The sequence below is a fragment of the Osmerus eperlanus genome, chromosome 19 (genome assembly GCF_963692335.1).
Source record: "Osmerus eperlanus chromosome 19, fOsmEpe2.1, whole genome shotgun sequence".
NCBI lineage: Eukaryota > Metazoa > Chordata > Actinopteri > Osmeriformes > Osmeridae > Osmerus > Osmerus eperlanus.
The window spans coordinates 6,476,941-6,504,862 of record NC_085036.1 but is presented as its reverse complement, the minus strand read 5'-3'; the positions used below and the strand labels follow the sequence as shown (position 1 = coordinate 6,504,862).

The 27,922-nt window shown below is 48.0% G+C and overlaps 4 protein-coding genes across 4 annotated transcripts; all 4 read right to left on the bottom strand.

The window, feature by feature from the left end:
* Positions 1-22: 22 nt before the first annotated feature.
* On the bottom strand, positions 23-4,603 carry pigs (phosphatidylinositol glycan anchor biosynthesis, class S). Its single transcript, XM_062485012.1, has 12 exons — positions 4,501-4,603; positions 3,714-3,853; positions 3,525-3,636; positions 3,207-3,296; positions 2,959-3,050; positions 2,608-2,848; positions 2,244-2,386; positions 2,033-2,147; positions 1,737-1,882; positions 1,514-1,614; positions 883-1,093; positions 23-768 (listed from the first exon to the last, which is right to left on the bottom strand). The coding sequence occupies exons 1-12, from the start codon at positions 4,601-4,603 to the stop codon at positions 490-492; spliced, it is 1,773 nt and encodes a 590-aa protein (XP_062340996.1). The 3' UTR covers positions 23-489.
* A 480-nt stretch (positions 4,604-5,083) lies between these two features.
* On the bottom strand, positions 5,084-11,920 carry aldocb (aldolase C, fructose-bisphosphate, b). Its single transcript, XM_062486396.1, has 9 exons — positions 11,775-11,920; positions 8,777-8,889; positions 8,421-8,632; positions 7,880-7,934; positions 7,572-7,732; positions 7,407-7,490; positions 7,016-7,190; positions 6,474-6,673; positions 5,084-6,333 (listed from the first exon to the last, which is right to left on the bottom strand). The coding sequence occupies exons 2-9, from the start codon at positions 8,886-8,888 to the stop codon at positions 6,241-6,243; spliced, it is 1,092 nt and encodes a 363-aa protein (XP_062342380.1). The 5' UTR covers position 8,889; positions 11,775-11,920; the 3' UTR covers positions 5,084-6,240.
* A 127-nt stretch (positions 11,921-12,047) lies between these two features.
* Positions 12,048-19,783, bottom strand: rskrb (ribosomal protein S6 kinase related b). The gene is made up of 13 exons (XM_062486394.1): positions 19,383-19,783; positions 18,011-18,301; positions 17,753-17,836; positions 17,490-17,558; positions 17,161-17,230; positions 15,668-15,775; positions 15,491-15,531; positions 15,363-15,390; positions 14,962-15,051; positions 14,454-14,542; positions 13,769-13,879; positions 13,522-13,635; positions 12,048-13,322 (listed from the first exon to the last, which is right to left on the bottom strand). The coding sequence occupies exons 1-13, from the start codon at positions 19,410-19,412 to the stop codon at positions 13,074-13,076; spliced, it is 1,374 nt and encodes a 457-aa protein (XP_062342378.1). The 5' UTR covers positions 19,413-19,783; the 3' UTR covers positions 12,048-13,073.
* A 925-nt stretch (positions 19,784-20,708) lies between these two features.
* On the bottom strand, positions 20,709-26,964 carry tmem135 (transmembrane protein 135). Its single transcript, XM_062485757.1, has 15 exons — positions 26,775-26,964; positions 25,590-25,717; positions 24,921-25,013; positions 24,722-24,755; positions 24,552-24,617; positions 24,342-24,388; positions 24,138-24,179; positions 23,839-24,021; positions 23,672-23,741; positions 23,353-23,520; positions 23,176-23,239; positions 22,918-22,994; positions 22,676-22,774; positions 22,470-22,537; positions 20,709-22,108 (listed from the first exon to the last, which is right to left on the bottom strand). The coding sequence occupies exons 1-15, from the start codon at positions 26,910-26,912 to the stop codon at positions 21,958-21,960; spliced, it is 1,428 nt and encodes a 475-aa protein (XP_062341741.1). The 5' UTR covers positions 26,913-26,964; the 3' UTR covers positions 20,709-21,957.
* Between the last annotated feature and the right edge of the window lie 958 nt (positions 26,965-27,922).

Here is a 27,922-nt window from a genome sequence, read left to right as displayed (position 1 = left end):
GTCACTACAATAAAGAATACATTTACGAAAAATATACGTGTATTGTTCTTTAATTTCATATAGTCTAAAACAAGGTAAAAAACCACCACTTATCATGTATCTTTCAATGTCAGACAACATTTTTTCATTAAATAACATCCCGTTTAACAGTAGTACAGTGCATCCATCATTGGTATTTTCTATAATGGTATTAACAAATAGAAAGGAGGTGGGCTTGGAAGTGTAGAAACATAATTTGTTAGTGCCATCCTGATACTAGTTTTTCTACTTATGACTTGGCTTTAGAGTGCAGTGGGACCACATCAGAAGTAAAATCGTATGAAGTCAAGGCCATTGAGGTTTCCATTCATCCATGTAGTACGATGAGTTTCAAGCCTCCTTAACTTCATCTCGCGCTACATTCCTGTAGATTAGCTGACCCGTGTCACAGTGGTCTGTGAATTAAGGCCATAGGCCATTTGTGTATCTATGCCTGTGTACGCATGTGTCTCAGTCTTTCTTTGCCTGTTTGTCCTTGCGCCTCTGTCTGATCTCAGAGGCGATCTTGAGCAAGGACAGCAAGATGGGGACACACATGGGCAGGAATAAGGGGATGTAGATGGCAAACTTCTGGTCGTCTGGAAAATAGAGGAGGTGGAGGAGGGAGGGGTCGAAGAAGGCTCTCTCTGATGCCAAGATGGCCTCCTTGCTGTACTGCAGGGCGAAGCCAAGGTTCCCCATCTCCAACTCAGCCACAGCCAACTGCAGGGACGCGACAGCACTCGAAACCTGGGTGAGAGCGACAAAAATTGGTATTTTGTCACTTCGAAAACAATAGTAAAACCTCCTTGAAGCTTATCGCTTTGCCTTTAGATTAGATTTCAAATGTACTGTAACACACACCTGCTGGGCAATGTTGTCGTTGATGACGATATTGCCAATCTGGTCAAGAAGCTGTGCCAATGAGGTGATGGTAGTCGTTGCTGTGGCAACATTTTCAACACTACGACTCCACATAAGGCGGTCCAGCTCCCAGTCTGCCAATCCTGCACTGCCACACGGTTCAACCAGGAAGCCAGGGGGAGGGGCAGAGGATTGCACCCCCAGCATTAGTCTGAGAGAGAGAGAGAGAGAGAGAGAGAGAGAGAGAGAGAGAGAGAGAGAGAGAGAGAGAGAGAGAGAGAGAGAGAGAGAGAGAGAGAGAGAGAGAGAGAGATTACACAAAAAAAACACACATACAAGCACACAATAATATCTCCACTGACCCTCACAGGCATTTGCATTTACACACATATAAATACATCTGTTTTTCAACTGACCGAAGCTGAGAGAGAGAGGAAGGTTACACAAAAAATCACAGGCATTTGCATTTACACACATATAAATACATCTGTTTTTCAACTGACCGAAGCTGAGAGAGAGAGGAAGGTTACACAAAAAAAAACACACATACAAGCACACAATAATATCTCCACTGACCCTCACAGGCATTTGCATTTACACACATATAAATACATCTTGTTTTTCAACTGACCGAAGCTGTGCAAGGAAGACTCCCATGACTCTCGCCATGTCTATGCTGATATCAACAGGAAACTCAGCCCCAGGCCCATAGCGATCGTTGACGTTATACACCTACAGTAAGAAAAATGGGATGAGAAGGAGTTTGTCCTACAAAATAAAGCGATGACGAGATTGCCCTGGAGTTTGCCAACAAGCTGTTGCAGCTGCCCTGTAAGAAGGTGGCAGCGTCTCACCATGATGCCACCCCAGCGTGGAGAGTGGAATGCGTTGGAAGGCACTTCCTGTTTCCTGTGCCCATGGATGTGGAGGGGGGAGTGGTGGGCATCAGGCACGTACAGAAGGAAGTTCAACACCGGGTTGGAGGAAGCCGCACTGGAGCCTGGACACAGAAAACACCTACCTCGCTATCTTTACTACGTCACCTCAACGTCCACATGTATGACCTTGCCAGTAGGCTACTTCTCCCAACTGATAAGCTGTTCACGGTTGGTGCCGTGTACATTTACGTGCGCGTGTGCGCGCATCTCACCCAGTCTGGCCTCCACAGGGTTAATAACGTGAGCGAGGCTCTCAGCGTTGAGCGTGTAGGCATTAACACTGCTGTCAAAGCGAGGGTTGACCCCCAGCACTGCGTAATACAGGATCTATAGCACACAGATGAAGGGTACCCAGTTACATATTTGACAGCCACACAGATGTAGCTGATCAGCGAGTCCAATGAGATATGGAGATGGGACCACCTGAGAGTCGATGCTGAAGTTGGCGACAGGGGCTAGTTTTGTGAGCAAGGGCTGGATGTAGTTTTGTACAGCTCCCTCGATGTCCCAGTGGAGGCGGTGTGACTTAGGATCCGGGTTTAGCAGGCTGAAGGTGATCTCATATCCTTGAGTTAGACAGGGAGGGTAAAAGATATAAAGGGGGATAAGAATGAAAGAGAGGAAAGGAAGTAGTAAGGTAGAATATTTCCAGGCCTGGCCTGAAAGGAAACTACTGGAAGTGGTCTAGCTAGAAACCGACTCAAGTGGGGAAAATGTGTTAGTCTCATGTGAACTATTGGCACAGTAACATGGACATTTCTAATCTCAAGTGGTCTCATGAACTGACCTGGACTGGACTTGAAGGCTCTCATGCTGTCTACCAGACTCTCCCTGCTGACATTGCCGAGGCGGACTCGGTCGCTGATGGCGGCGGCGATGTCAGTGTGGCTGAACGACATCATGTGCAGCACCTTGGTGACCTGCGGCTCCAGGGCGGCCAGCACCTCCTTGAGAGTCACGCCCCCTCTCGGAGCGCTGCTCGTTCGCAGCACGGCCGTCCTCCTCCGGCCCACGTACACGCTCACGCCCTGACAGGGACACACCCCCCCACGCCATTAACACGCGGACGCTTATCTTTTTTTCCCCTCTTCCGTTTTGTATACGCAGGAGTTTGTGAAGGCTGACGTCTCGTCCTCACCTCTGGAAGTAGCGAGGAGGATTCCGGGATCACGTGCACCACCACAGAACCACATGGGCTCTCACTGAGCGTGTGCAGAGCGCCGTCAGCCTCTAAAGGAGGGAACAGAGAAAGAGAGACAGAGAGAGACAGAGGGATATAGAGCAATCAGATGCTAGTTTCCTTTTGTCATATCTGCATGGTTTTGCCTAAGGGAGCTGTTAGGGCTGGGAGGCTGAGTTTGACGGCTGAGGCTGAGGAGGCCTGACCTGCAGCAGTAGGCTGGTTAAGAGCATCCTCCTCCATGATGGTAGCTGTGCGGTACTTTGTCTCATACTTGTACCTCAGAGAAGTATTTTCTATAGAGAGAACAAGACATATGGAAGAGAGGAGAAATGATACACATACACCGATAACATGCTCCTTTGTTTTTGCTTAGGAGGCGCAAAAGGAAGAAGAGAAACATTAGGTCGAAGTTAGATGATGTGAATTGGAAACCTAAACAGGTATTTAAATTCAATCAAGTTTGCATGGACAGTCATCGCTACTTGCTGATCAATCAAAAACACCAAGCCCGTTACCCTTACCGTCCACTGTGTGTTCCTCAACTCGTGTTTGTGTTAATGGAACCTTTTTCCCATGTTCTGGGGTCAGGGTTCCACGGGAGAACACAACTTCTACATCGACATTCAACTGAAGCTAAAGAACAAGTAGTGGAAGTTAGACAGAGGTATACAGGATAGCAATGTATGCAAACACATAACTACAAAACATACCTGCAGCTGAGCCAACTCGTAGATCTCGTGCACAGGCAGCCAGGCACGGTAAGTTTCGGTGGTGCGCCACCAAAGAGGGACCCCCACTACAATCACAACCGCTGCGATGGCCAGGGCTGCGTACCGACCCCGCTGTCGTTCTGCGCCAGACAGAGAAATACTCATCCAGGGACTCAATGGGTACCAAAGCGATATCATAAGAACAAACACACATAACCATCACACTATCCTAAAAACAGGTAACAACCACATAATGATACACTACACACTGCACCAGGCAACAGCACACAAACAATTTAATTGCAGGTCCAAGGATGTAGGCTAGGCCTTTGTTGCTTATTTTCCTGTTCACTCCATAGAACCTCCCTGATTTAAAGCACAGTGTCGCAAATATGTTTAACAGATTAAATTACGACTCTTTATAGTACAGTATGCAATGCATTTAGACAAATGCCATGGACGCTCCCATCAATCCAACGATCATTCCCACTGCATCAGCATCACTGTGTAGCATGGTTAGGTATCTTGTTGGGCACAGTAGCTACTGAGTTACTGGCTAATGTTATCCAGAGAAAAATCCAGGTCTAGGACACTGTGCCTAGCTAGCTAACATTAGTAGCTAGCGCGAGCTAATTGTCAAACTAGCTAGCGACCAAACCTAGCATTTATGGCACATTGTGGGACAATTAACAAAACGAGCCTGTTACCCCACACCTTTCTTCCAGAAATGTTATTATTCTGAAAATGGTGTGCATTTATGAGGAAACATTACACAAATCTCACTCACCCACTTCCATGGTAGTCATTTTTCCCTCATACGAGGCGTGGCTGGAGCATACGGAAGAAAATTCTCCAATCAAAGTAAGGCGCACCCCCATCCACCCAATCATGAGCCAGAAGGCGGACCTAATACACTGACAATAAGGAAGTGGAGAACGGTTGGAAGTGACAGCTGAGTAAATGACCACACCGCAGCTAGATTATTGCAAAAATAGATTGTGAGTTACCTATTTCCTATGGCCAAATACAGGGCTATAGGTATCCTATCAATAAATCCTTTGTAAAGGGAAATACATAGCCATGAACTTAACTTGTCAAAGTAGCAGTTTGATCGATAATTAAATTAGAGTGACCAGACGTCCTCTTTTACCCGGACATGCCCTCTTTTCGAGACCTAAAGAATGCGTCCGGCAGGGATTCCAAAATTGTCCGGGAATTTGCCTCGTCGGATATTTGTGTTTCTCTGGGTCTTTCACAAAAAAGACCCCCCCCCCCCCCCATATAATTGAATGTGTAATAATAATAATGCATATTGATTATTGAACACCCCACTGCGGAAGGAATAAGGAATGTTCACACAACGTTTCTAATCGTTTTTGTAATTTTTATTGTAGTTTTCTGTAAGTTTGTCCACTATTTGACACACCAAGTGCTTCAAGAACAATACTAACATCACAAACATCACAGTATTCCAACAAAGCAGTGACACCCCCATCCCCTACAGACAATCAGATTCATCCTTATTACTTCTCTGGCCATTGGTCGAGGAGGGGGGCAAGGGAAGATCAAGACAAACAAGCGTCACATATATCAACACTGTCACATAACTCAATACGGGGTAATTCAAAGCTAATATTTTGATGACACGGTAGACACAGGGAGAGTCCCAATCATTGGAGGTCAGAAGGAGAAAAACAGAAAGGTTAGGTTGAGACTTGTGTTTAGTGGTTTTGCAGTCTACCCATCCACCTCGGCTAGGTTTCAGTCTCTGGCTTGGGTGAGAGTGTGATTACTAACACCCCTTCACTCCTCTGAATCACACAGAAAACTCTGCATAAATAACACTTCACACACTGGTTGCCATAGGATGTAATCTAGTCTTTGATTAGTCTTTAACTACGGATGTTAACGGTTCTTTTGATTGGTCACTCTGCCAGGGAGATTGTTAGTATTGCGATTACAGAGTCCATACTGCATTCAGACAGAAGCGAAACACACGATTTACACACACAAGATCTGAGCTGCTCTGGAGTGATTGAATTGAGAGTAAGGACTGAAAGGCAAAGGTAGGTCGGTGGTGAATGGATTGGGGGAAGATGAGCGAAAGAGAGTAGATTGACGTGAAAGAAGACAGGTATTGAGTGACTACTGACTTGTTATTCGACCAGGTCACAATCCTCATCCTCACAATTGTTACTGTTAGAAAACAATTAGTAAAGAAAACCGTAATTCTCTCTTGACTTGCACTATCGTGGATAAAGAGCTGTTCCTTCTCCTAAAATGCCCACTAGACTTCAACTACTGCTCACACAAGCACAGGTTTGGACCCTTTGTCTTTTCTTTAGCATGGATACAGCACAAACAGCTTTTAAATACACAAACTCGGTCACATCGCATCGACGTCGCCACGGCAGTCCTAAAGTACAGTAGACAGCGCAGGCCTGTGACTAGTGGGGGGGGGGTGAAGGGGCGGAGCAGCAGCAGAGGAAACTATTGGTTGGCGGCAGTGGAATGTGCAGCGAGGGGCTCAGTAGGCGTGGTTCGCCACGTAGAGGGATTGTCCGGCGGCGCCGCAGCTTCCGGAGGACTCGTACTTCCCTTGCGCTGCCAGGCCGTTAACCTGGAGGACAGAGGAAGGAAACAGAGGTTTATTACTGCTGCACTAGATGGTGGTGGTGGTGGGGGGGACTGGGTTTGGTGTTATATTGCTAAGGATTGATGGTTCTACATGTCTGTGATATGGGCACTCTGACTCTGTACCTCGGCGCGTTTGATGAACTCCTCTGTGGCAGCCTTTTCATTGTCACGGTCCCCTTTCCAGGCGTTGAGGGCGGAGGCCTGCAGGGCACGGCCGTAGGAGAAGGTCAGGGCCCAGGGCTTGGCCAGTGGACAGGTGTTGATGGCGTTCAGGTTAATGCTGGCATCCTCCTCTGATTGGCCACCGGACAGGAACGTCACACCTGGGTGGGAGGGAAGCAGCTGTTTTATTTGTTCTGGCAAATAGGTCTAGCCACCCCCTTTATTTGCTATCAGACTAAAATCAGGCCTGGTCAATCACAACCATTTATCTGGTATGGGGCGGATTTAATATGACGGCTGTAGAGTGGAGCACAGTTGAGGCGAACAACCGAGATTTTATGTTTTGTTGCGCTGAATGGTTGTTTCAATCAAATTCTATCCAATTGTGTCCAGAGGCATTTTGGACTGACAACACCCCTTGGAAGTAAAATAATGCACTGAGAGGTTCCAGACTAATACCCATTCGATTCCAGGCTAAGTGAAAGTGACAGTAGGTGTCTGACCTGTTACGGCGGGGGGCACAGTGCGGCGCAGAGCGGTGACGGTTGCCATGGCGATCTCCTCGTTGTTGTACTTGTTGGGGCAGGAGTGTCCAGGGGTGACCATGTTGGGCTTCAGCAGAGTGCCTTCCAGGTAGACATGGTGGTCTGACAGAGCTTTGTACACTGCAGCCAGGACCTAGGGTGGTGTGTGTGTGTGTGTGTGTGTGTGTGTGTGTGTGTGAGAGGAGAAAAGTCAAACATTGGCGGTAACTCGGTTATTAGAGAAAAGTCAGAGTGGCATTAAATGGGATATTAGAATAATAAAGTATGTTATGATGTACAGTGTGCTCTATACTAATGTGTCGTCATGTATCTGGTTGGCTGCACGGCTTGGGTGAGAAGGATCAATCACCTTCTCACTGATGTACTGGCAGCGCTTCAAGTCGTGGTCTCCGTCAGGAAGGATCTCAGGCTCCACGATGGGAACAATACCGTTCTGAAACGCAACGCATTGTGTTACGGAACGCCAAATACACCCACAGACACACAGACAGACACCCACCACACACACACACACCTGTTGGCAGATGCTGGCGTAGCGGGCCAGTACGTTGGCGTTCTCCATGATGGCCAGCTCAGAGGGTGTGGTCTCACTGATCTTCAACACAGAGCGCCACTTGGCGAAGTCGGCGCCGTCCTTCTTGTACTGAGCACAGCGCTCAGACAGTCCATCCAGACCTACACACACACACACACAGAAATACACCATGAGACCAAGGGTGTGGAGGTAAGTGGGTGACAATTATTTAGTGAGTGAGTGTACGTATGTGTATGCATGTGAGGGAGTGTGTGTGTGTGCATGTATGTGTATGTGTGTGCTCCTACCCTGTGTGGTGGTCTCTCCATTGGTCCCGGCCAGGGGCACAACACCTTTGTCCACCTGCAGGGAGAGATCTTGTTTAGTAAAACACACTGATCATAAAACATGCCTCTGTTACAGTATTTATATGAAGGATCTATGGATCTCGGAGTGCTGTGGTAAGATCGGGGGAAGGTTTATGTAAGGAAATCCTTTGACTGACACACTGCACTGGTCATCCCAGAGCCTGACCTCAACGTACCTACAAGTGTCCTTAAGCTTAGCTAATCCTCTGGAAATACACACTGTGTCTGTGTGCGCGCGCACATGTTATATGTTGTCTGTTTAAAACACTCACTGCCCCTGATTTGAGTGTAACTGTGTCGGAGTGCATTCGTGTGTTATACACAAAGCCTCATCAGTGAATGAGTCATTAAAACGTGTTGCCTTGTGTGGTCTAGACATGGTTACCACCCTCCTACATTCATGTACAAGCCAAGTAGGACTCCAGTCCTCTCAACAAACAGGCTTTGAGCCCTGCTGAAGGAATCTGGGTCGGACACCCACCTTGATGCCCACGACCATCCCGCGGTCCTTGATGAGCTGGGAGAAGGGCGTGCCGTCGTCCGTGCTCTGGTACAGCGTCTCGTGGAAGAAGATGACCCCCCCGATACAGCTGTCGATGCGCTCGTCAGCCGTGAACAGCAGCTGGCGGTAGCGGCGGCGGTTCTCCTCGGTGTTCTCCACCCCGATGGGGTTCAGACGCTTGGCCATGCTGCCTGTGTACACACACACACACACACACAGGTAAGCACACCCAAAGTGTGACTGCACGGTGTGGTGAAATGTTGTGAAAGTGCACATGCACACTTGAAGGTAAGGATGTGCACGGCAGTGCACCATCACAGGTTGAAGACACACACCTGTGGACTCATCAGCTGCGAGGATGCCCTTCCCTGGGGCCACGATCTTCTCAGCAATGTCCTGAAGCTCCTTCTTCTGCTCCGGAGTCAGCGCTGGGTATTGGTGAGTCATACTAGCAGAGAGAGAGAGAGAGAGAGAGAGAGAGAGAGAGAGAGAGAGAGAGAGAGAGAGCGAGAGCATGAGAGAAAAAAGGAAGCAACAAGGTAGAGGGAAAGAGAGGAGAGGGAAAGAAAGAGAAGAGAGAGAAAGAAGATTGAGCAAGGTTTACAAAGTAGAGTCACAGCAGAAGTGACAGTATGTCAGGAATGCGATTGTTAAGGACATGTCGTCATATTTTCATCATCATGAGACAGCCTGGATATGTGGTGTATGACAAGCCTAGTTTGAACTAGTTAAACAGGAAGTGCTTTTTATTTTATTTTTGACGACGACGACGACGTGGTTAAGGCAGCAGGCGTGTTGCTTAGGCGGCCGCCTTAACTGGAAGGTGCTGCGGGAAACCCTGCACAGACATGCACATGAACTTCCTCTCTGTGTTCTAAAGCCTTCGTTCTGCATTCTTCCACAGTACCCTTCATCACTCTCGCGTAAATAAGCAGGCCGTTACGTAACCGTGGCTACAACCACACCACTACCTCCTCCCCTCACACTACACGGTAGTCATAGTGATAACAGGGATAGCGAGAAGAAAGAGAGGGGGAGGGATTATGTAATTGTTCTCTCCTATACGGTCTACTGCCAATCCTCATAAATTATACTCTCCATCAGCTGTAATAACAACCCTCTCTCAAATATCTTTCCTGCAGTCACCCTTTTATTTTGTTTAATTCCCTTAATTTCTCTCTTGGTCTCTCCATTTCCTCGTCCTCTTTTGACCCTCCTCCATGAATCCTCTCTCATCTCCTGCTCGGGGCCATGTCTGTCCAGTGGGTGACTTTGTCATTTAGAGAAACGGCACAATATAGGCACACAACACCAATCAATACCCACTCTGGAACTAGCCTACACACACAAATGGACCAACCGATAGGAACGTTCCATTCTAAAACATTGTTTCCACTAGTGTCTGCCAGAAAACAAGCAGTGACAGGCCTCTTCGATTGTGTGATATGTACTTTCACTCACACACACACACATTTAGATTGTAGAGCTTTTTCCACCTTTTAAGAATTTTATTATTTTGTGCATCCAATAGATATATAATCAAAAACGTTTGACACTCATGTTTTAGTCACGATGGAACAGGACTCTTAGCCTGGTACCAGACACAAAATGGCTGCTTGTGTGTCAGGGTCATAAATCCTGGCCTTAAACAAATGATGTGTTGCAGTTCTGTAACAGATGAATGGCTAGGCTGCTAAAGAATAATACAAACTTTTTGAATAACAATGAGTTTGGGGTGTACCGAGTGGGTTCTTCCACAAGTTTGCTCAATTCTGTTGCTATGGAAGGGTATGCCCTGACACACTGTATTCTTTCTGCTAATCCCCGGCTTACGGCCATGAGATAACATTCAGCAGCCTACACTCAGCATTCCTCGGACTGGCTGGTGCACACACACACACACACACACACACACACACACACACACACACACACACACACACACACACACACACACACACACACACACACACACACACACACACACACACACACACACACACACACACACACACACACACACACACACACACACACACACACACACACACACACACACACACACACACACACACACACACACACACACACACACCCAATGAGGACATGTCCTTGTGGGAATAGGCTAGGTTTCGGATTGCTCTTGGGGACAACATCTTTTGGGAGAAGAGAACAGTATTTACATGTTCTATTGGCAGACCGGAGGGACCTGCATGGTGTGTGTGTCTGTTGCTGGAAGGTGAAAAGCTTTACAGAAAGCAGTGTCAATAAGGGTTTGTTTGCTGTATAGGTGAATGTCACCTAAAATCCGAAGGCCAGAATTCCATAGCAATGTTACTGCAGGTAGTGTTAGATGCAAGTTTAAATCTGATTGGAAAAAGGAGGAAAAATATTTGTGATGGCATGAGATCAAGACTACCAAAAAAGTAGACAGATTCTGCACTGCGACATCAAAAGGCGTTGGCTAACTGTCCTCCCTGGCACAGTCTATGGCTGTGGCGCATGATCGTCTCACCTTGGGAAATAACTCACACACACACACACAACATCCGAATCTATGATGCTGTATGTCAGGTCATTAGATATTAACAAATGAACCGGAGTATTGGGTTCCCCGACAGAGGGGCATTTGGTCACGAGGGCTAGACCGCTATGACATCCTCTTCTGCACGTAGGCCAAGGGGGTGGGAGTGGGGAGTCACGCACACACGGTAACATCGTAACATGTTGCGATGACGACGATAAGGATGATGCAGCTGTCTAAGGTAGGTTAGTGGTATGGCCGTTTATTTTGGACTCTTTTATCCAGAGGTAAGAGGATCAACGTGTACCGTTGCACGTGCGACCTGTGGCCCCATAGCTAACATTTAGCTATGTCTGTGGTTAAAATGTGTGATGGCAGCCAAAAGGTAGAATATTTAAGATACAACATGAGATTTACTACGTTTCAGTAACCCTAGCCCCGAGCAAGGATGACAGTAAATTGAATTGCACCATCATTTGCCTATTGGCAATAGTATTTCAGAACAATGCGGTTACACGTCGCGACACAGCTTCCTGTTCTTTTATCCTTGCAACAGGCTGAAGGTTTAAACCTAACTTTCAGATAGGAAACCGAGTCACTTCACCTTTCGAATTTACACCGATAAATCTTGCTACGGTGCAAGACCGTCCCTGCTAAAATACTGTCCTTGACGGAAACTATTAACTTTGTGCTAACGTTGCCTGCGTCATACAATAGGTAGCTATTTTTAAACTCCACAATAAGTTAACAGCAGAAAATGACCTATACATCGTTTACTGTAGTGATTGCATTAACAGACTGTTTCTTACCTGATGATGCGTTTGGAGAAAGCTGCAGCAGATGGGAGAGCGACAGAAGGATGCGGTGATGTGAATAGTCTGTCGGCTGTAACTGTGCCGCAGCGCAACGTGACTTTTCATAAAAACCTCAGGGGCGGGGCCTAGCGTCATCACGTAATCAGCATATTCATAAGACATGCGCGGATGGCGATATCGTGATGTCATCGCCTGCATCAGCATCACGACTCTTTGGGGTCTGCCTTCCATGTGTGCTGTGTGATGCCCGCATAACCGTACATCCACCAACCCCTGCCCTGCAAACAGACCATTATGACATGGCATTACCCCTCCGCACCTAAAATCTCCACCTCTTCCTTCCTCAATCCTTCCCTCCTATCTCTTATTCTAATGTAAGGGAACGGAAAGGAAAGTTCTAGCTTCTTTAAATCGATAAATCAGCAGTCTCATTTAAATACCGAGAACATCCTGTTCCAGAGAACACACACACACACACAGGTGACACCAACACTTGATCTAAGGTGTAAACAGTTTAATATTTCCATCTGAGTTACCAGTATATAATTAGAAAAATACTGAGTTAAACATCTGGCAATAGCCACTTAAAAACACAGATCCAAACTGAATTGCATCCAAAATACTCTAAATAAATTCCACAGATAATCTTATAAACAAGCATTCTAATGACATATAAGTAAGACCGGGATCAGGTGTAATAGGCATACTGGGTTCACATTAGGGCAGTCTTTTATAAAATCAGAAAATAATCAGTCAGGCAAGTGCATAGAGGTGCTACAGTATGGCTCATCCAAAGCCCTAGTCCTAGGTCCAAAAAATCCACGCTGGAAGTAAACAATATTACCTTGTTAAAACCTGAATATGTGTGTTTGAGTGTGTAGATATCAGAGGTGTGGGCAACACACACCCCTTTAAATCATTGGCCAATGCTTTCTTCACTGCAAAAGAGGTTGGACGCAAAGGGGCGGGGAAAATAAACAGGAAGTCACTGTGAGGGGAGGTTCTGGGTGGGTCATGCTGCAGTTGCCTGCATATAGAACATTATTTTGGTATATCTTCAGTCAATGAGGATCTGCCGGTCTAATTTTAGACACATCTGAGCTCAGAGCTTCCAGTGTATTCTATGTATTCCTCATGATTGGAGAAGACACACATCTCAGGCAGCATGTAGGAAAGAGTCTTCAATGGGACAAGGTGTGAGTGTGTGTCTGTGTGCGAGAGTGAGAGAGTCATGCCATGCACACATGTAAGCCACTGTGAGGCGATAATAGTCAAAGGGTCCGGACGGTCTTCTCACACAAACACTTCCCTCTTTGGGAGGTTCCCCTGGGGCGCTGGCTCCTGGGTGCTCCAGTGGGGGCCGGGAAGGGGGGTGTCGGCCCACGTGGGAGCGTGCCCGTCGGGGTCCAGGTGCGTGTCGGGCGTGGCGGGGGGGCTGAGAAGGCCGTCGTAGTCAAAGCCCTTGAGAGGCTGCAGAGACAGAGTGAGGCCTCGTCGGGCTTTGGCTGCTCTGTCTGGTCTCTCCCTCAGCTCCAGGATCACCTAGGCAACAGCGAAGAAGCAGATCAATGACACGTCTTGTCCTGCTAGACCTTCACAAATCTTTAAAATCATTTGTGTGCATTCCCATTTGTGAAATCAATACTGTGTATACAGTAAATGCCCAATATTTAATTACTGGGTTGATTATTTGTCTTATTTGCGTACATGTTATTGGGTTGGTATTTGACTGATCACTGACCTCTACAGGTTGGCGTTGAAGCAGGACAAGGTCGAAGGTGGAACCGAAGAAGAAGGTCTGGCGTTTAAAACGCTCCAGGGTCCTCAGGCGGCGGGTTGGCGTCTTACACAGCAGCTGCGACCAGGGGGAGAAGCAGAGAGACGGGGAGGAGAGGGGTCAGGAGGCAAGATGGAACCGTCGCCATCTTAATATATGTGTGTGTGGGATCATCATGTGTGTGTGTGTGTGTCTGTGTGTGTGTGGGCACCTCTGTTAGGAGCAGAGCCAGCGGGGGGCTGAAGCTGAGGGGCATCTCGTAGGGGAAACACCTCACCCTCCTCAGCATACTGCAGTGGTCTGGCTCTGGAGGCACCGGAAACTGGAGGGAGGGAGGGAGCGGGAGAGAGAGAGGGGAGAGACAGAAGGGAGAGAGAGGGGAGAGACAGAAGGGAGAGAGAGGGGAGAGACAGAAGGGAGAGAGAGGGGAGAGACAGAAGGGAGAGAGAGGGGAGAAAGAGAGACAGAGGGGGGGAGGGGAGAGAGAGAGAGAGAGAGAGAGAGAGAGAGAGAGAGAGAGAGAGAGAGAGAGAGAGAGAGAGAGAGAGAGAGAGAGAGAGAGAGAGAGAGAGAGAGGGGAGAGGGAGGTAGATGAGACATGGGAGAAAAAAGTCAGATCGGTTTGTAGAGACAGAGGGAAACAGAGAAAGAGGCAAAAAAGACACATTTAGGTCAGAGCTGTAAAAGACTGTCTGCCGTTAGTCGGTCCTCTATAAATAGCTACAAGGCATTTCTTAATAACCATTCAACTCCTACTACAATGAGGAATAACCATTATATTATAGTATTTATTATATAAATAATAAAAGGGCACTGACTCAGTCCAATGTTCATACATAGAATACATCGACACGCTTCATCCACACATGATGGCACACACTGTAAAATGACCTCACCTTCCCAGTAGCCAATGAGAAGAGCAGGATGCCCAGCGACCACCAATCAGCTGCGTGGCTGTAGGGTCCCCCACTCAGCACCTCTGGGGCTGAGGAGACAGAGCATGCTTACTGGACCGTATCGGACTAGTCACGTCACGTCCTGTATACATTCCACACACGCGTGTACGTGGTGTAACACAACATCATTCATGGTACAGGACGCATCAACGTATCGATCTGTATGTGTTCCATCTTCTTTGCCTCTCAACTGAATGAAGCTTCCCTAGAAAACGACTTGACTACGTGACTCACATTTGATCATGTGAGGATATCTTTCCAAATCAGCCATTTGACATACCACAAATAGCATTTGTTTTTGTGCCACGGTCCCAAGTCCCTGGGAGGGGGGAGGGGGGTACAGCACATCTGTTGATTCTCTAAGCATTACAAATAAAGTTTGGTTTGAATTTCGATGATCTCCAGGATCCAGGCCTGGAAGACTGATTCCCTGCTCTGGGACCCTCACCCATGTACTGGATGGTTCCACAGATGGTGAAGGCTCTTCCTCCTCTCTCCAGGCGCCGGGACAGGCCAAAGTCTGCCAGACGGAGGTGTCCTGGAACATTTACCAAACATACCACATAAATACCCTCAGTGATCTCCACCCGTTATGACTGTTTTGATTGTAATTCAGTATTCTCTAAACAAGGTTGTTCAAATTTAAGCAAAATTAAAAGACGGCACACAATTCAACTAACTAATGTTTTTACTATTTAAAACATTAGTATTGGATGTGTAATTTAGCATATTTAATAGGTCTTGATGTTAGGGTAGTTTGCTTTGTGGAGACATTTTCCTGAATATTCTGAGGAAAACCATGCTAATACTGCCACCTGGTGATCAATAACCAGAAGCTTATTCTTTTACCGTTCTCTGTCAGCAAAATATTCTCCATCTATAAAAGAAATGACAGCAATAAGATAAATTGTAAATAAATAAATAATATTGTATACATTCACACTGACAAATGGCAAATCAAATTAACTGCCTCTTACCTTTACATCTCTGTGGATGATTCCAAAGTCATGGAGAAAACCTGTAAAAAAAAAAAAAAAAGAGAAGAAGCTGTTTCTAACAACACTAATGCTGGGCCCACACTCAGAGGCAGGTAGACAGAAGTGTGCGTGGAAAAGGTGTCGGAAAACATGTCTTTTGTACGTGTGTGAACTCACCAAGAGCACAGCCCAACTCAGCTGCAAAAACCCTCACTGTGTCTTCTCCAAACTGGCCAATCATCACCCAGTATGTGTACAGGTCTCCCGTGCTGCAGTAGTCACACACTGAAGAGGAGCCACAGGGGAGGGTTACCACAGCACTCGAAACAGGTGTGCAGCAGAGTCAAATACATTCGTCAAACACTGTGTTTTGTTTGGTGAAGGTACGCTTGATTTATCTAACCTTGCGAGAGAGCTGGATTTGCGAGATCACGACCACGCAAGAATCTATCTTGCCAAGCTCCAAGTTATCGGTTTGTGTCTGAACCACAGTGCCAATCAGCATCCTATGAGAAACTACTGGCAGCTACTGGTGTGGTTGAAGTTAACCCGTGATAAACCGTGATAGACTGATGGTTAATCCAATCACCAGAAAGTCTTTTTTGAAGGTGCCTCCCCTTTGCCAAACAGTTTCCAAGGACGACTTCACAGATGGTTCTGTGCGACAAGCCATCTTGCAACATCGGGTTAGGGTTTACCTGCAGGGTGAACTAAATCAAGCACACCTTCAGTATTTGACCAATTAATTTGAACCCTTGTCTGGCGTGAAGACACTTAATACGGTGACGCAAGTGATGGGAGACACTAGGATGTGACAGGAGGTGTCAGGCTCTTCTGCTACTGATTCTAACACACACACACACACACACACACACAAAAAGGTGTCATCTGTTGGGAGAAATTTGAGGAGGTGGTGAACTAGAGGGTAAACTCCTGTGGCTGAGATGCAAGCACAGTAGTTGAGCGGTAGCAGCAGTCAACATCTGGTCCTAGGGCTGGCTCAGCGGAGGGGGGGATTGGAAGAGGAGGGACAAGTGGAGGAAACTGGGTCATATTTTCTGAGTCGGTGGCTGAATTAGAGCGAGTTAGAGTAGAGGTCAGGGGGGGGGGGGAGATGAGAGCAGCTGCTTGCTGATGCAAGGTGTTGTTGAATCAGCAAGCAGTTTTTTAAGACAGGCAAAAAATAAGTAGCACCTGTCAAGACAGCATGCTACGGTCTAGGACAAGGACAGGGTGCTATGATTAGGGGCTAGGACAGAGTCCTACAGTCTAGGGCTAGAACAGGGTGTTAGGGGCAAGCGCAGGGACAGTGGTAGGTTCTGTAAAAGTGTGCCAGGGTCAGGGGCTGAAACAGTGTGCTAAGGTCAGGAGCAGAGATAGTGTGCTAGGGTCAAGGGCTGGACAGTGGAAGGATAAGGGTCAGGGTCTGGACAGTGGTAGGATAAGGATCAGGGGCTGGGACAGTGGTAGGATAAGGATCAGGGGCTGGGACAGTGGTAAGATAAGGGTCAGGGGCTGGACAGTGGTAGGATAAGGATCAGGGGCTGGGACAGTGGTAGGATAAGGATCAGGGGCTGGGACAGTGGTAGGATAACGGTCAGTGGTAGGGTCAGGGACTGGTGCTAGGACAGTGGTAGGGTCAGGGTCTAACTGTTCCCTTTGTGACTCACTAATGTAGAGGTGTCGCTGTGTCTGCCAGCAGTCCTGGAGGTCATGGACGAATGGGTGATGCACCTGACGCTGAGGGCAGAGTTCAGAGGTCAGGCTGACAGTGGGCTACAGGGGTCAGGGGTCAGATAGAGGTACCGGTTCTCATGGTGTCTCGCATCGTGGCCCACCAACCAACCACCTCTGACAGCGACAGAGATTACGCAAGGGAATTACTGGCTCTCCACGGGAACAAAGCCAGTTGTGTGAATAGACGAAGCTGGACAAAATGGCCCACTGCCTGGAGACTGGCTCAGTTCATACAGTACCTAGAGACATGATCTGCTCTCACCTGCACAATCACCTCCTCTTTTGACTGTTCCAGAACTCCGAGTCTTAGAATCTCTGACTTGGGAATCATCTGAGGACACACATATACCCAAAACATTTGAAGATTTACATACTAAAGATGCAAACAGTGATTTGTGCATGTTGAATGAATGATTAGTTTTGTCAAATTCGTTTTTCAAATTATATTGGTAGATAAGAACTGCAGACACACCCAATGAAACACACACACAAACAGACACACAACTATAGGTAGAGCTGTCTTACTTTGACGGCATAGGTTTTCTGTTTGGTTTTGTCCTTAACCTTCAGAATGGGCCCAAAAGAGCCTTTGGCTATATAACCCAGCACCTGAGAGGAGAGGTTTAACAGACTTCATACTGCTTTCTGAAAGTGATCACTTCATTTTTTAGCACAGTTTTAGGTCGCAATAAAAATGTAAAACCTTTAAAAAGCTGGATAAATCGATAGATTGTGTTTGTGCCTGTGTGTGCTAAAGCGAGCGAGCCAAGAAGAGCTGCCCACCTGGAAGTGTTCGTGCCCAGGCACTGTTCTGTGGGGGAACTCAGGCAGAAACATGGAGACGAAGCCGGGCAGGCTCCACTCGGCCCTCAGCCTGTCAGGCCCCACCGCCCCCAGGCCCAGCACGTGGTCCGGTATGGAGGGGGCCTTGTCCTGGAGCATCCGGCGGTGGCCCAGACGCAGGGCTGAGGGGGCCAGGCGACACAGGCCTGCTGGGAGAGACAGACCCACGCTGGAGAGGAACCCCCGCCAGCCTGAGGAGCACTGGCCGTCCTCCTGCTCCAGGGTGGGCCTCTACACGGAGGGAGGGAGGGAGGGGAGAAGGGATATCTGCATGAAATAACAATGCCCAACCAGTGGTTTAGTCTAGTATGAAAATACAAAGAAAAGCCCCCCCCCCTCTCTGTGCAGTTTTCTACCCATGTATTACTGCTGCTCATTTTAAAGTGGGCATGTGAGAAATCCTTGTGGGAATATATCATCCGTATGAAGGCTACAACAATGTGCCCAATCACCCCATGTGTCAGTAAAAGAAAGCCTGTCCTCAACGACACTGTGAGACTGAGTTTCAGAGGTGGTCTTCTTAGTTACTTGCAGGGACTTATTTTGCCAGCTCCCAATAGAGACTAAGATGATATAACTATTTTATTAGACACAGAGTCCAGAGTATGAGTCTCCACCCATATTGTACTCTTTTTCAAAGCTGAGGGGCATGTTTTTTTTTTCTTCTTCATATTTTTGATATCTCAGATTAGCCTACTCATAGTTCGTGGTTCCGGGGACCCGAACCATAGCCCCCGAGGCTCCTGCGTGCGTCACGCATTAACGGAGATTCAGTACACCCCACAGACACTCGCGCCAAGTTCCGTGATGCGACGTTTACCAGAGAGAAAAGAAGCGTGGCCTAGATTCATCTGTTCTACTGAACGGACTCTACTGTCACATGCGCCTCTTGGGCAACAGAGCGTGGCGTTTGGTGCATTCTAGCGCAAGCTTCGTGTGCATGTTCAACCATCCAAGATGTCATTATCATCTGTGCTGTGTACAGTGAGAAATCTATAAATATTCACCTAAACCATATAAGGCCATTGGAAGAAGATCTGCAACTGTCCACGTTCATATCTCATATTTGATCAAATCGCACATCCACCCTTAGATTGGGTGTGATGCGTCAGATCTAAATGTATATGGAGTGTAAACCCTCATGGCTCTGCTGCTTTTCAAACTTCACCACTCTTTCCACAAATTATACAACTTCCAGCAGTTTCAAGCATGCCCGCCGCGGTCTGGGTAGGTTTTGGGAACCCCCGTTATGTGCGTCACCGTTCAAACATGCAGCGGTTCTTATATACTTGACTTAGATTCACTTACTCACCTTGTTGCTTTTACTAGCATCGGCCCCCATTTCATTCACAAGTTATCAACCAAGTAACCCCATCCTGCGTTCCCCAGCCTTCATCCTCGTGCACCTTCACAACCTGCGCGCCTCTACTGTACACATAGCCCCCGCTTCTGTTTGCGCAATGTCGTCTACACAGACTTGTATACGGTCTAATTTAATTCAAAGAAAGATATGATTATCTTCCTAAAGTATATGTGCTGTCGTGTGTTCTAGCTGTCCGGTGTTATAATTGCTGTAGAGATGGCGACATAAACAAGTTAATCCCCGCTATGGGCAACGTCACCGTACATCCGCCCACGTCCTGGTCGTCCAATAACACTGCGTGCTTCTTTAGTGCGACTCCCCTCCTCCCCCGCTCACACACACCTACCCCATATAGCTCAGAAGAGATGCTTCAAGTCACAAAAGTACTGAATCATTTAAATAGCCCGATCCAAACAGGAACAAATTAATACCGCAGTGAACATCCAGGTTAATGAATTATTTTGACACCTGACGCTTCATCCTTTTGGATAATTTGAAACCTTTTTCCCATAATCTATGCATTAGTGAATTGGTTTTCGGACGAAAATAAATCCATCTGCAGGACATTAATTCATAATGTGCTGGCAGTGACACACTCTCGGCTACCCCTATCATCTATTCTAGGAAAAGTAAACGGTATAAGGGGGTTCCCAGGGCACTTTTAACCCTCGTGCTGCCTTCGGGTCACATGACCCAAAGGTTCATAACGAACCATCGTTGTGTTTACCCAATTTTACCCAATACAAAAACAAATAAAAATAATTTTCTTTTAACCTTCGCAATGTGGGGGGTCTGAGACAGCCCAACGGTTAAAAGAAAATGCTTCACTTTGTTTTTGTATGCGGTAAAGTTGTCGCAATAAGACGGTGGGTCACAATGACTGATGGGTCAGAACGACCCGAAGATAACACAAGGGTTAATAGACAGCGGTAACTATGTGGTCCAGACAGATTTCAGCCCAGCATCTGACACTATCCAAGCGAGCACGTAGGAGCTTTTCCCTGCTCTCTGGAGCTACGTACCTGTACATGGTATAAGATTGTTGTTGTTTGAGGTGTCTACTTTTACCGAGTTTGATTAACGAACTTCTCTCAATCGTCATCTATTTGTTGTCAGTGAAAGCCATCTAGTGGCCAGTCTGTGCATCAGCTTCTCAGTGGACTCAGGTGAGAAGCAACAGCACTGTAGCACCCACCGCAGCAGCCTCCCACAAAATATTTGAATGCAAAGCCATCGCACCTTCTAAAAACAAAGACAAATTCTTCTAATCCTTAATTTTTATACATACATTTACAAACATTCATACTGGTATTTCACACAGTATACGCTTTTGATTATAATTGTGTATCATACATATAGCTGATAATATTGCTAGATTTAAAAACGATTTCTGCTACGTTCTACACGGGGGATTTCGGTTAGATGGCATCTCTTCACAATCACGGCCTCCCTCTGAACAGGGAGACGTGGAGGTTGGGAGTGTTTGTAAAGCTGGGTTGACGACCGGAAACCTGACGTCAATGCACAACAGGGCGCCCTTTCAATGTAAAACACACGAAGCCAGGTCTAACACACACAGCGGCACATTCTACAGGGCTAGGATGCCGTCGTCCCAAACGAATCCCTGACCTCCGGCTATCCCATGAGCACTTGTAGAGAGGCGAGGGGGATCAGAGAGGTGTACGAGGGGCGGATCCTCCCGCCCCGCTGGTTGGACGTTCCACTCTACGATCACCTGTCCAATCCTCTCAAATCTCCAAAAGTGTCCGGCCCAAGGGATTAGGGGTTTAGGGCTTGATTTGGGATGTGGAATTACTGTACTATCTGGTTGTAATCTCTCCAGTAGCTTGGGACATCTGACGAGGTAGAGCATTACAAGTCATTACAAGTCGTGGCCCCCCCCCCCCCCCCCCACACACACACACTGTGTGGCCAAATTCAAAACATTGGTCGAGTGTTGCCGATTCATGTGAGAGATGAAATGCTGATCTACGTTCACCAGAACGACTGTTAGACCCCTGTCTGTCAGAGAGGATTGGTTACCGCGGGAACGCAGGCAGCCGAACTTCACTCAACCGTTAAAACTAAAACGGTTACATCGACTACCTAATCACGTGATGTCACTCCACATCCTACGGTGATGCACCAGTTCCCCCATGTCATGGTTAGGCCCACTCTTCATGTCAAAAGCAAGGAAAACTCCATCTCCCAGACTCCCTCTGGCCTGCTAGTCCCCACCTACCCCAAACAGCCCCATGGCATATTCCAACCTCTCCCTCCCCCTCCCCCAATCAATCACACAATATAATCACTCATGTCCGTTTAAGTGCTGCTATGACAATGTATGGATTACTTAAGCCCATGCTGTCATATAGATCCGGACAGCCAGGCTGCCTGCTTCACATGGATAAAGGGAGTGGGGGGGGGGGGGGGGGGGGGGTTAGGTCTGACCAGCTCCAGCCCCCCTCCTCCTCCACCAGGCTGGGTCCTTTTTGCCTGGTCCCTGAGCCTGGTCTCCAGGTCATCATCCCAGGGTGATATCGCCCCCCGGCGGGGCTAGAGTCTGGGTGAGCACGGTTGTGTAGCGGGGGTCCAGTTTGGGCACAAGGCCCTTAAAGTCCCTGGAGGCCTGCGTCCCAAACGCATCCAGAACATGCCGGTTCATCAGAGCAAACCTGCGGGGGAGGGGGTGGGGGAGATGGACAGGAAAGTTATTCTCCCATGTCACGCAATACACGTAACCCTCATTCTCCTTTATGGATCTTTAGGACTTTGCTTTGTGTCGTTTGACGTTTAGGTCCGACACGCGCACGTTCTGACACGCGCGCGCACGTTCTGACACGCGCGCGCACGTTCTGACACGCGCGCGCGCACGTTCTGACACGCGCGCGCGCGTTCTGACACGCGCGCGCGCACGTTCTGACACGCGCGCGCGCACGTTCTGACGCGCGCGCGCACGTTCTGACGCGCGCGCACACGTTCTGACACGCGCGCGCACGTTCTGACACGCGCGCGCACACGTACACACACACACACCTGCCCTTGGTGAGACGCAGCAGAAACTTCCAGTAGGAAGGCCTGAGGTTCTGGACTTCCATCACCGCCTGCAACACAAGAGAGGAGCGTGGGGACTCAGCTCGCTCCTGCATCTTTAACCAGCAGCAGCGCCGTCAACACGGAGACTACGTGCTCTGAGGCAGACAGAGAGTTTTAGTGTGTGTGTGTGTGTGTCGGCACCTTACCGCCTGAAAGCAAATGGCGGTGGAGACGGCATAGAGGAAAGTGTCGGCATGAGGGAAGTAAGGGAAGCGTCCGGACTCGATCCCCTTGAAGTACATGGTCTAACATGGGACAAACGGCACGGCAAGACTTAAAAACACGCCTGTCCAATCAATGATCTGAGTTTTTTTCCCCCTCGGCAAGCTGATGATTGAGCTTTCCACCCACAGGCCCACGCGAATATGAACACGGGAGCTGGTCTTACCTCGACCAGCTTCGAGAAGAGATACATCGAGATCGATGTGCTTTTGTAAAAGAACATGGAAATGCCAGCCAGGAACCCTGTACAAAACAGGGGGAGAGAGAGGACGTAAAAAGTAGAGAGAGATGGGGGGGGGGGGAGAAGTAGAGAGAGAAGGGGCGGACGAGGGAAGGGAAGAAGGGAACCATGAACAGTTCGAACATTGTAATAAGCCACGGGCCTGTCTTCTGCCGATCGCAGCGAGCACACAGTGCGACCTACCCGCAATGAGGGCGTGCAGCTCGTCGTCAAGGTTACGCACCCAGCGCAGGAGGCAGCTCGTTCCCTGGGAGAGGGGGACAAAAATGTGACACAACTCCGCAACAGTTTGGCACGAGAAAAAGAACAAAAGGAGGGGGTGAATGGGGGGGGGTTTGGAAGAGGGTGACAGATAGATACCTTGTATATGCTGACAAAGGACCCCAGGAAGGCCCCGAGCTGAAAGTTCTCTTTGTTGTAGAACAGGGAGGGGAGGCGGGAGGGTTTGGTAAACACCTGTCTGAACGCTGAGGGAACCTTCAGACAACACTGGATCAGGTAGCCCACGCTGAACATACGGACGAAGCCCTGAGCAGCACGAGAGGACAGAAAAAAAACACACAACACGTCGAATTGTACGTAGCCATTTACTGTTGTGTACAGGAAGTAGTGTGTTGATGTAAACGTTGACATTTCTGAGGGAGGAAGCAAAAGGAGGGAAGCGGGTTTCCAGTCTTACCTTGATACAGTAGGCGATGCAGTTTTCCTGATAATGTTTACAACATCTATGTCTGGGACCATGCTTGCATCTTGAAAAAAATCAAAACAAACACACTATTATAACTGCATGTGAGCTTACAAATGTGTACGAATGCTTTCCTCTCAAACGCATGCACTTATTCTCACACAGATTCTAGCAGCCGTCTCGTGAGGGCAAGCAGCCCCGATCTCCTACTGGGATCGGGGCTTCCCGTCTGTGACCCCTGTGACCCCTCCATCTCCGCGGCGACCCTGGTCTCAGGAGGGTCAGGGCAGGCGCTCGCCGTCAGGGCCGAGTGGTTCGGGATCTCCTCCTTCCCCACGATGAACCTTGGGGGATAGGACACAGCCTCGTCAACTCCGCCTCCATCGGACGTCTCATCTTAGAGCCACTCCTTAGAGCTCCTTGGAGCCACGATGCATGTCTGTATCCAGTGAACGCTTACTTGAGTGCTGAGAAAGCAAAGCCCTTGAGCCCGTCTTTACACCTGGGGGGAAATGATTCAAAACGTCATTTCTTTTCACAACTCCCAAGTGCCATAGGCCAGCCCGATGTGATTAACTGATGGCGATCAAATGATTATTTTGACAAATGATTTGTCGGTGTACACGTGTGGACTGTCTCTCCCAGGTGCCCCCGGTTCCCTCACCTGAAGAAGAACATGTAGAGCGATGCGGTCATGCAGAACAGGAGAACCTACGGAGACACGCAGGGGGGGGGGGGGTCACATATCGCCCATGGCACATATCGCCGCCTCTACCCCTCCAATCTCTGTACCCACCTCCCGCCCATCCCTCTACCCCTACATCCCTGTACCCCTCCACAGCGTCAAGTCTGGGTTCAAGGCCAGTTAGGTCACCTCTCCGTGTTTGAGTGGGTTGACGATGCCTCGTGTCACGGCCATGCGGAAGATTGTCTCGGTGGCCTGGAGAAGGAGAGCACACAGTCAAGACGCCTGTCTGTCTGACAACAGCCCGGCCATCGAGCCACATTGAAAAACTGAAAACTACACCAAACTAAAGCCTGTACCAGGTTTGTCATGTATATTGTCAGCAACCCTCTCCTGTGAGCACAGAGGGAAGTATAGAGGGGGGAAGGAGAGAGAGAGAGAACAGAAAGTACATTTCAGAAATAGCCCTACGACCTGACACAGTAAAAGTAGCTGTATCACTCAGTTTTTCTTTCTATCTGGGCTGGCTGAACATGAACTACTGAGGGAGAGTCTCACCTGCTCTTCCGCTCCAAAAGGATAGCGATGTAAGACGCCGGTAACGCGGCTCCAAACCCTGCCGTCCATGAGTAGAACCCACCAAATAGTTTCCTACACCGTGCAAGGTACACAAACACACGCCATTAGCTACGTACAATGCTATGTGTATCAGGGGGCCAACTAGGTTAGAGGACTACCAGCTTAACACTAAACATAGATCTATCATTAAAAGCCACACTGTACACTATTACTTTTTAGACTGTGTGTCAGATGGCTGAGCGGTTAGGGAAACAGGCTATTAATCAGAAGGTTGCCGGTTCGATTCCCGGCCATGAAAAAAGACGTGTCCTTGGGCAAGGCACTTCACCATACTTGCCTCGGGGAGAATGTCCCTGTACTTACTGTAAGTCGCTCTGGATAAGAGCGTCTGCTAAATGACCAAATGTAAATGTGTCTCAAAGTGCAATGGCTTGCACATTCTTTTGATTGCGTAAATTACGTCACACCGGTCGGTGTATCACGAGCCATCTGTCTCATCTCCTTCATGTGGACTTTCCACCCCGGCTCGGGGGACAAAGGGTCATGTCTGAAAACTTTGATTGGGCGTCCGACGTGTGTGGACTGGATCAAGGACGTAGTGTTTGCGCACAGCGAAATGCAGCCAAAGAATGCTGCGAGCGTACCCACCTGAGAATGCAGAAGAAGGCAATGTAAAGGCCTCCGTTGGCTGTGAGGAAAGAGGTGGACTGGAGGATCTCGGGAAGCAGTCTCTTCATGTAGTACTCCTTCTTCCTTCTCCTAAGGATGGCTGCAATCTGCAACACAGAAACACACACAGTAGTATAGTATTGCACTGAGTGTGCTAGTTGACCTTGATAAAAACAGACACAAAACATACTAATATGGACAGTGAGGCTTTCAGTTAGGTGGGCTATTCAGTGTGACAAAGTACAAAATAGATTGATTGAAGAAAGAGGACAATAGCATAAAGCTGCTAAACATTTTGAATATGGTAAACGTGTACTAGATGATTGTTGACAATAGTTCAGTCTGAATACCCAAGTAGACCACTAAGCCTCTTACACTGATTTAAGGTCTAACTGGAAACATGTACTGGCAGCCTGGTCACAGACATAAGACTATAAATGTGTATTTGACCGAGAGAAACAGGGAGTGCTGAAATAAAGCCCGAGTCAATGTCAGTGAACCCAGGGTGTGTATATTGCAGTGTGTAATATGTAGACTCTAATGCAACATTAGTAGTAGGAAGAATTCGGGTCAAGTGTCCTAAAATAGACAACAATGTTGTTGAAGAAGCAACACACTGTTTTCGAATTGACGACGGACAAGCACAGTCAGTAGTTGTCAGCTGGCTAGTTATTTAGTTGCCAGCTAATAAACGAGTTGAAAGTTGGGTTCGGCAGTTGTTAGATTATGTTAACTAGGGTGCTAAGAGTAGAAACAAGGAACAAAAGAGAAGTTCCGTTGAGCAAGAAGGAAAATAAACTACAAGTGAAAGGTTGCTAGCTCTAGCGATTACTCGCATTCAATCAATACTGTGGTAGGCAACACTTGAAGGCTACGTTTGGTACAGTACCGCTAGATTTCGTATTTGCTGTAGACAGCAAGCCAGCTAGCTAGCTAAAACTGCTTTGAGTAAAAGATGAGTGAAAAGACAGGAGAAGAGAGTAACTGAATATGAATGTTTCCAGTGTCTAACTAGCTACTTTGATGGTAAATTGTAGAATGCATAAACTTGGGCCCCCACCAGCTAGCTAACAGTAGCTCTGACAACCACCAGCTAGCTAGCTACTAATGTTAGCATAGTTAATTTGCTGGCCAGCTGGTGCAGTGAAGGACTTCATAACTCACCAGATATAGCGGTGCATATATTTTAAAAGAGACCTCCAGAGCCCCTGCAGTTATGTCCAAGGTAGAATGGACACATGACGGATTCCAAGTGTGTCCAATTTCGTAGCAACTGTGCGGTATCTTACTAAGAGCAGCCATGTCTCTACGCTGCTGGACCAGACCAAAAGTAGCTATCCTCAACTCAACAATGCGCGGTCTCCGAAACAAGCGCGCCCCCGATTTCTGAAGGGTAGGCAGGTAACTGGAGGACATTCAGGTTTAATTAGCCTAGTTTGTCAAATAATTGATTTCATCTTTACTTGTATTTCTTAACAAATACATATGTACATAAAATACATGTCAATGTACAAATGTCATACATATCAATGCATAGTTGCAGGCTATGTCATTTGCCCTATTCAATTAATGCTTTTCACAAGATCTATTTGTACTACAGGTAGTCAGTCAGCAGGTGTCATACCAAACGCATGCATTTAGGCCAAAGGACAGACATGCTGTTCAGAAATCCAGCTATCGCCTACAGAGCCGGCAGGTCCGTGGACGACGTAGTTAACATGGCCCTCCACTTCACCTTACAGCACCTGGACTCCCCAGCATCCTATGCAGGATCCTGTTTGTGGACTTCAGCTCTGCCTTCGACGCCATCATCCCCGCCCTGCTTCAGGACAAGCTCTCCCAGCTGAACGTACCGGACTCCACCTGCAGGTGGATCACAGACTTCCTGTCTGACAGGAAGCAGTGCGTTAAGCTAGGAACACAAGTCTCTGACTCCCGGTCCATCAGCACCAGATCTCCTCAGGGCTGCGTCCTTTCCCCTCTGCTCTTCTCCCTGTACACCAAAAGCTACACCTCCAGTCATCCACCCGTCAAACTCTTGAAGTTTGCGGACGACACCACCCTCATTGGGCTCATCTCTGGTGGGGATGAATCTGACTATAGGTGGGAAGCTGACAACCTGGTGACCTGATGTAGCCAGAACAAGACAGTGGAGATGGTTGTGGACTTAAGGAAGAATACAGCCCCACTCACCCCCATCACCCTGTGCGACTCCCCAGTCATTACTGTGGAGTCATTCTGCTTCCTGGGCATCATCCTCTCCCAGGACCTCAAGTGGGAACTGAACATCAGCTCCCTCAAAAAAGCAAAAC